General features: G+C 39.1%; 1 protein-coding gene across 1 annotated transcript in view; it reads right to left on the bottom strand.

Moving 5' to 3' along the window:
• Nucleotides 1–8539, bottom strand: part of TAF5 (TAF5 RNA polymerase II, TATA box binding protein (TBP)-associated factor, 100kDa) — a gene marked incomplete at its 5' end in the record, with an annotated part of 10165 nt that overhangs the window by 968 nt on the left and 658 nt on the right. The window contains 8 exons of the mRNA XM_010143295.1: nt 1368–1545; nt 1691–1868; nt 3045–3209; nt 4338–4467; nt 5368–5488; nt 5985–6120; nt 6576–6739; nt 7397–7712. Coding sequence (XP_010141597.1) covers nt 1368–1545; nt 1691–1868; nt 3045–3209; nt 4338–4467; nt 5368–5488; nt 5985–6120; nt 6576–6739; nt 7397–7712 — 1388 coding nt within the window. The remainder of the gene's footprint in view (nt 1–1367; nt 1546–1690; nt 1869–3044; nt 3210–4337; nt 4468–5367; nt 5489–5984; nt 6121–6575; nt 6740–7396; nt 7713–8539) is intronic.

Raw genomic sequence — 8539 nt, 5'->3', positions numbered from 1 at the left:
CCCACAGGAGGACTTGTGTATCCATTTAACCCAAAAAAAAAAAAAAAAAAAGAACAGTTTAAAGTCTTTTATTAATAAAAAATATATACATAAAAGTTACAGGAGGGGAGCACGTTAACAGAAATTAAAGCTCAGAAAGCTCATAACTGTGGGCTTGCACCCTCATCCTGCAAGGAAACAGACTTTAACAAGCCTCTAACGTAGTGAACGCACACATAAAAGTTACCAGGATTTCAGCTTTCTGTAATCTAACCTGAATGCCCTGTGGATAAAGCACAGTAACTTCTCTCTTGAAACACTTGGGTTTGGATTCCATCACCTAGCACTGAAAAAGCACAACCATCCTGTGGGCTAGATGCCAACTTCAGGAAATGTTTATGATTCTAAGGCTCATAGTAACAGTTTCCTTCTTTGATTCAGGGAAAACCACAGAATTTAGCAGCCCTGGGGGCCTGTGCTTTCACTGGAGCATTGGCAGATGAAGTGAAGTAACCACCAAGCAGGCCGTACCAAACCTGTACCCTGTTAGCTTCCACTCCTGCAGCAGTGGCTCATTGAGGATTCCCATGGCACTGCATTTAGAACATACTACTAAATAAAACTAAAATATTCCAAGCCTGGTTTAATGAGGAAATTACCCTGATATAATTACAGTGTCCGACCATTTTTTCTGTCAGTAACTTGAACTTATTGGCTCATTTTAACCATTTGACAGAAAAGAACAAGTTTCAAATTCATTCATTTCCTATACACTTTAAGAAAATAGTTCACTTAACATGGAGAGTCAAAGCTTTATGCCTCCAGGAAGGGAAAACTGTGAAAGGAGCTATTCCACAATTAGACACCAGAGAATCTATGCGGATAGGCAGGAAAAACAAGCAGGCTTTTTGAGTTCTGCTGCTCATAGACCTGTTTGTTAATATTACACACACATTTCTACATCAAAAATCTACCACGAAGAAATAGGATATGGATAACTCATCTTCCTTTCTATCCCTTCCTCCTTCTTTTTAGTCCTGCTGCACATCCCAAGCCCGTTCCAGTACCCTGCACCTCTCTAGTCCAGCCACTTCTTGTCTGCCCTAGCGTTATTTCTAACTTCAGATTCCACCCCCAGCAGTGTACACAGATACCAACCTTCACTATCATTTAACTGTGTAACACTGTTCCTTCAGTGCCTGGAAGAGTGGGGGGACGTACTTCACAGTCCAGCGAAGTACTCGCCTTGTACCAGCAGTTTTAAGTTGCTGCTTTTGCTAAGCAAGTGATTCTATTTTGAATACCTCAGTTGGAAGAACCCTTTATATCATTCCTCTTCAGACTTACAGAACACAATGGAATCTTCAACTGTTGCCAGTGAACGTTACCTGATGCTAAAATCTCCCCATCTCTGCTGAATCTGAGCGCGTAGATAGTGTCAGTGTGCCCTTTCAATTCTCCAACCATCAAGCCATGTCCAATATCCCACAGCAGAACTCTTCCATCTGTTGCTCCAGTAGCCAGGAATCGTCCATTAGGAGAAAATGCCAACGAATGAATTGGTCCCTAAAACAGACATTTGAGAGGGACACTAAACAAGTTAAGTGTACTCACAGTCAGTCAGTCAAGGCATATTCGTTCTGAACACTACTTTTCAGGATCCCATCACAGAAGTAAAATCACTTTCACACTGTGAGCAATATGCCTTTACCTTATGCCCAGTGAATATTCTCACACAATTCCCATTCAAAACATCCCAGAGCCGTATAGTCCTGTCTGCTGAGCCGGTGGCAATATAGTTGGAGTTTGGATGAAATCGGGTGCACGTCACATCAGCAAGATGGCCAGCAAATATCCGTAAAGGCTGGTAGTGATCTGTTGCCCACAGACTGAAAAGAAAAGTTTAATTAATTGAAGAATCCTAATGAAGTTCAGTATCTGTACCTGTTGGAGGAGGTCCAGAGGAGGGCCACAAAAATGATCAGAGGGATGGAGCACCTCTGCTGTGAGGACAGGGTGGGCTGGGGTTGTTCAGCCTGGAGAAGAAAAGGCTCCAGGGAGACCTTATTGCAGCCTGCCAGTACCTAAAGAGGACCTACAGGAGAGATGGAGACAGTCTTTTTAGCAGGGCCTGTTGTGGCAGGACAAAGGGTGATGGTCTTAAACTAAAAGAGAGGAGGTTTAGACTAGATATAATGAAGAATTTTTTTTTAAATGAAGGTGGTGAAACACTGGAACAGGTCACCCAGAAAGGTGGCAGAAGCCCCATCCCTGGAAACATTCAAGGTGAGGTTGGATGGGGCTGCAAGCAACCTCATCTAGTTTAAGATGTCCCTGCACACTGCAGGGGCATTGGGAGGACCTACAGGAGAGATGGAGCAAGTCTTTTTAGCAGGGCCTGTTGTGGCAGGACAAAGGGTGATGGTCTTAAACTAAAAGAGAGGAGGTTTAGACTAGATATAATGAAGAATTTTTTTTTAAATGAAGGTGGTGAAACACTGGAACAGGTCACCCAGAAAGGTGGCAGAAGCCCCATCCCTGGAAACATTCAAGGTGAGGTTGGATGGGGCTGCAAGCAACCTCATCTAGTTTAAGATGTCCCTGCACACTGCAGGGGCATTGGACTAGATGACCTTTGAAGGTCCCTTCCAACTATTCTATGTTCTATGATCTGCTGCACGCTGAGGAATAAAATGCAGTAATTATGCAGTGGTTTTTTTACTGGTCAGTTCCTGAAGTAGCAGGATCTGTTCTGGAAAAGTATTCTTTTCAAAAGGGAGAAATAAAGAACATTCTGTCAAGTTAAACAACTGAAAGAGAATACTTCTAATCGGATAGTCATCTATCTGATGAAGATAGATGACCATCTCTTTAGTTGTCACATAATTTGATGTGTGGTGAAAGGAAAAAAACGTAATTAAAACATTTGTTCAGTATTTTAACTGACATAAATTAAAATTTATTTCCAGTAATAGGGTAGGCTACAGTATATCAGCTAAAAACTTCCAGGGTTAAATCATCACTAAGTGACAGAGACAAGTAAAAAAATCCATCCCGTTTCTTACCGAGCCACTCTGTCGTGTCCCCCTGACACAAAGTAATAACCGTAAGGAGAGAACTGCGTATCCCATACTGGATAGTTGTGTCCTTTATATCCCACCAAACATGTGAATGTTTGGAGACTCCACAATCTGACAGTGCCATCCTCGGAACAGGACAACAGATAGTTCCTGTCGCAGGAGGAAGTATAGCTTATTACACACAGACCGTACAACCATTGCACAAACACTGCGAGATGTCTATGATAATAAGACAAACTGTCTACTGAACAGCATCTGTTTAGCACGTCATCTAAGAATCAGGATTTTGGTGGGTATGTAACAATAACTAATTTAAGCAGAATCCAGTCCTAGGCTCTTATCCAAAAAGAGAGAAACGATTGGGTGTCGACGACTAATTCCAGTGACACTTACAGCAATACTGAGAGGAGGAAAAAGTAAATAAATTTTTAAAAACCCCAAACCCGCAGAGCTAGTCTTTACTCCGGATTCCAGTTATATGCAAAAATGACTAGGGAACTTCTATGATATGTTACTGGAAAAAAAAAAAAAAAAAAAAAAAAAAAAAAAAAAAAAAAAAACCAAACCAAAAAACCAACATACCCCAAACTTTTAATATAACCCTAAACAAACTTTCAGAATTCCATTTCAAGGAATTCATATCATGTTTACATTATCAATTCATAACTATAGACTCTATGTTCATGTTCCACAGAAAGTTTACTTCTCAGCTTTGTGTCTGTGACTGTGGTTTCTTGACTAGGAAGCTTGCAAAAGCAAAACTTCATAGACATTGAAACATTCACTCTACTATCCAGGTTCTCGTAATTACATAATTTGTTTAAATCTCTTATTTTAAAGATACTATTCCACACATTTTGAAAATAAAGACTCAGAGTATTAGAAACTTGAAGAAACAAAACAATATGCCACTCACTCTAATTTTATGTTTTGTAATACTGTAAGTGAAATCAATGCTGCCATTATTTTTCCACTCTACAATTCAGTTAGTTAAAACCCAGCTTAAACTACAGTTTGCAAAAAAAGATGGTCTGTTTTGCCCTGAGTCCTGAACCTCACAAGAGGTGCTGGCACCCCCAGCTTTGGTTAATTTATAGCTGACAGTGCCTAACACCTTGAGCATAATGAGCACTTACGCTCACACTCAATTGCTTATAAGCTACATAAACAATTGCTTTAACCTTCTGGAAAAAGCTGCATTAAGAACATGCTTGCATTCAGTAGCGTACAATTAAAACTCAAGACAAGCAAACTAGTTAGCTTGTAAACTTATTTTACCTATCAGGACTGAAGCTGGTGCCATAGACAGGTCCACTGTGACCATACAAAATCTTCAACTCACTTGCAGTTTTCTCATCCATGATCCTCTCCAAGACATCATCCGATTCTTTGTCGATGAGACTGAGGTCTGCAATATTTCAAAGTTCACGTATCATAATAACCATCAGAAGTTCAAAGATAAACGCCATGAACAGCAAAACAAATAACATTTTCTCTAGAAGAGGTATGATGTGAACAAAAGTAGCCAGAAATTGCTAAGTTTGAAATGCACAATGGCATTTGAAGTATTATTTACCATTGTAAAAGGTGAAAGTAATGCTTTACGTAAATAATCACTCCTTAAGTCTTCACTGAGCTAAAATAAGTTAATCCTGACGTTATTTTTCATACATGTATTGTTCAGCCTCCAAACACAATAACATCTGATAGAGATGCCAAATTTTCTTGCCTTTTCCCAGGAAGCCTGTAGGCTACTGTTTGCTGAACATCATGACAACATCCCAGTTAAGGATCAAGATTAAGAAATGTTTGCATGGTATCTGGCTTCAACCACACCACATTGTTGCATAAACAGCAGAATGAAAGAAGCCTGGTTTCTGTGAATTTGCGTAAGTGTTGAGCTACAGGACATTCTCAGCCATGCTTCTCAGAGTTCCCTCCTAAAACTTCCCCCAGGGTACCTCCAGTCTCTCCCCTAGATCACCCAAACTCAACTTCCCATTACAGCCTGCAGTTACCACCCAGTTAAGAAGCGAGATGGCTAGTTCCACACTAGTTATGGCTAGTCCCAAGCTCCATGCACTGAGACCTCACAGCAGGTGTACACAAACACATTTCCCATTTCTTTAAAAATGTTTCTATTGATAGTATAGGAGATGTGATCATACATCTGCGCACGTGTTGTTTCTTCAAAGTGAAAGCATCTAACTGCTGAAGACAACTCTCCTGCCAGACATCTTTCACTGTTCACGCAAAACATAGCTGTCAAGTAATGCATGTTGATACTAAGTGTTATTGTGTTAATTACCTGCTGCTGTTTTCACACTACGTAGCTTTTTCGGAGTTACAGACCACACTCTGACAGTAGAGTCAGCAAAGCCTCCGACAATCATGCTTGAGTCATCCGTGATATCCACTGCAGTCAGGCCCTACACACAAAATGTCCATTTATACTGATTGTATCTTCCACGATGCATTTAAAATATTACAAAATCCTAAGTACTAATAAGAAAATAAACTCAACTTACAAAAATAAGAGGGAATTATTCTAGGATAGACACAAGCACACAAATTCTTGCACCATTAAAAATAAAGCTCTATGAACAAAGCTTGGTCAATAGTGACAGAAAAATTCTGTTTTCCAGTATTTTGGTGCAAAACATCTACTGCATTCTGTAGAATACACTTAGAGCCCCACAGAATAAGCAAAAGAAGGAATTAAGGCAAAATCAGAGCAAAACCAGGGAACATGGAAATTACATAGTTTAAGGAGTCCTTTAAAGAGAATTTTGAACATTTTAGAACATAAACTTTGCAATGCTTATTCTAAATTCTCCAATAACCCTTGCCAATGCTGTTAAGTCTTCTTTATTTATTAAGACAGATGTTTATAATTTTTATTACCCAGACTCATCTTTTACGAACCTGGTAAGCATTAAGGAACGTGTAGAAACAGATAGAGGGCAGGCACTCTGGGCCAAGACGCACGCGCCTTGCAGCTTCCTTCATATTCATTACTTTATCCAGCTTGTCAGAGTCTTTCAGTTCAGGCAGAGGAATTCTAGAAGAAGCACACATTTTTATGAACTGAAAGCACCTTCAGTGTTGTTAATCTAAACAAAGAGAGTTAAACCTTCACATGCACCTCAGTATTAAAATCAACATAAGAATTAGACATAACAAAAGATTATGCAGAAAATTTACTGATGACAAAAAGAGACAGTATCTTTAAGAATTTCAGAAAGGCAGTGGAATGAGATAAATAATTGAGCATGATCTGAAAAGATTAGTGGGTAACTGAGTAAAATTTTATCAAGGGAAATCTAGACTGACTTGAAGGCAAAGGCAGGGGGTTACGTGCTAAGCTTTCCATTACCTCCCTTAGAAGTCTTACAGCTAAAGCTGTGTACAGCTGAAATGGACAACACACTAAAAGTGTCATGTGGACAGCAATGCAGATTTGTCACGACAAGACTGGATTTAACAAGACTTCTCTACACATCGTTCCCTTGATACCTGTTTTGGGGAGGTGCATTAGGGTCTTGTTTTTTACTTTTTGACCCTGCACTATCTTTTTTCGGTTTTTTCTTCTTTGGCTTTCCTTCCTCATTTTCTCCTTCTTCATCTTCATCATCCAAAGGCACATCAAACTCTGGTTCTTTCAATAAGCCAAAGAAAACCTGCAAACAAATAGGACACGAGACAAAACAGTAAGTGCTGTTCTTCCTGCAAAACAATTTTTTAATGGAAACATTTCTACACCATACTCCAAGCAACAGTGCCTTTAAAACTGCTCCATTTAATATTACTGCATACATTACTGGTTAGCCCATAACAAATGCAGTACATACGCTGTTGTTCTACCCAGCAACTGATGTGGACAACTGTAAGCTCTCTCACCACCACTTAGCACTTCCTTAAAGCAAATTCCCTATAGCTTACATAATTAATCTGTATAAATGTGGTATTACGCTGTCACCATCTATACACACAGCCATCGCCGTAAGAATTACATCTGTTGTACTAAAAAGGAAGCCAAATAGTCAGGTGTCCATTTGAAAACCACAGAGTAGTTCTCGCGTTAGTTCAAGTTGAGTTCAGTCAGCTGAATACAAGGTTGTCTCTCAAAGACGTTCAACAGTTTCTTCTACCAGACAGTGACACTCCTAGATCTCTCTACTACTGCCAATAACTATTTGGACAGTTGTCTTCCTTTGTTATGTTCACTTTGTCTTTGAAGATCTCAAATGACAATAGTCAGTCTATGCTAAGGTATCTCCCTGAAAAAGCAGGGAGAATTGTTCAGTTACAGAAGTGCAACAACATTTGCCTCCTACCTTTGCTTTGTTAGCCTCTCGTTTTGCCTCCCCAGCCAAGCTTCCAACCATAGCATCTATCTGTTGTTTACTGCGAGGCATTCCATCAAAGATATCAATGTAAAGATGTTCCTGAACAATGTTCCAGATCTGATTGTTCTGCTTTTCCTGAAGATGCCTCTTCAAGAGCTGGTAAGAGTCACGGGAAATACGCAGCACAAACTTGCTTGTTCGGAAATCCAGCATGGTCTCGTTACCTTTCATATGTTCTTTTTTGGTTAAGCTAGATAATACACGCAGGTCATCCTGGTAATAGCACTCCTGATCCCCATGAAATCTATTGAAACAATTTAAAATATGATAAAAGATTTAAGATAAAAGACATTATCTCCTAAGCCCACACTTAGTTATATTAACATGAAACATGTATGTAAGGACCTTTTGGAAGCTACTGACTACATATGGGATTATGTCTGTGCTGAAATAAATTTCATCCTGGGGAAGATATACCAGCAACTTACTGTATACAGCAAGAGCATTCAACGGTTACAAAACAAGATGAAGGGAACACACAAATGGAACCTCACACTATTTCACACACCCAAAGGGTTCTCGCCTGAAGTAAACAGTTACACTAACATGTTTATTTACAGAAATGAAACCCTAATTTGTGGAGTCATAAAGTACAGGGCATCTTTCATTATGCAAGACTACTCGGATGTATTTATATCTGATTCATTATACAAATATGCACATTTCACAGTGTGTACGTTTCTCAATCACACTTTGCATTATCTTATAGCTAACATATGCCTGGAGTTTTCCATTTTAACTCAAACTGTGTTACAAAATAATTGTGGCAGAGAACATTTTAACTACTTGCAGAACCATTTTTGCTGACCATATTGGAGGGAGACAAAGTTATCCCTTTGAACTGAAATATTTCATAATTGGTCTGAATCCAGGAAACAAATTAAATTTTATACTCTTATCAAGTGACAAAAAAGTGAAATATAGTCAGAGCACAGAATTATAGATTAGCCATAAATTAATTTCTTTAATCTCATTTGAAGAGTTTCAATATACATGCTATGACATTAGCAAATACTTAGGCATCTCAGTGTAATTTTCCACTGCTAAAAAATGACCCCACAATCTTTCCCT

The sequence above is a fragment of the Buceros rhinoceros genome, unplaced genomic scaffold (genome assembly GCF_000710305.1).
Source record: "Buceros rhinoceros silvestris isolate BGI_N320 unplaced genomic scaffold, ASM71030v1 scaffold15309, whole genome shotgun sequence".
Lineage (NCBI taxonomy): Eukaryota > Metazoa > Chordata > Aves > Bucerotiformes > Bucerotidae > Buceros > Buceros rhinoceros.
This window is presented reverse-complemented; position numbering and strand designations above follow the sequence as displayed.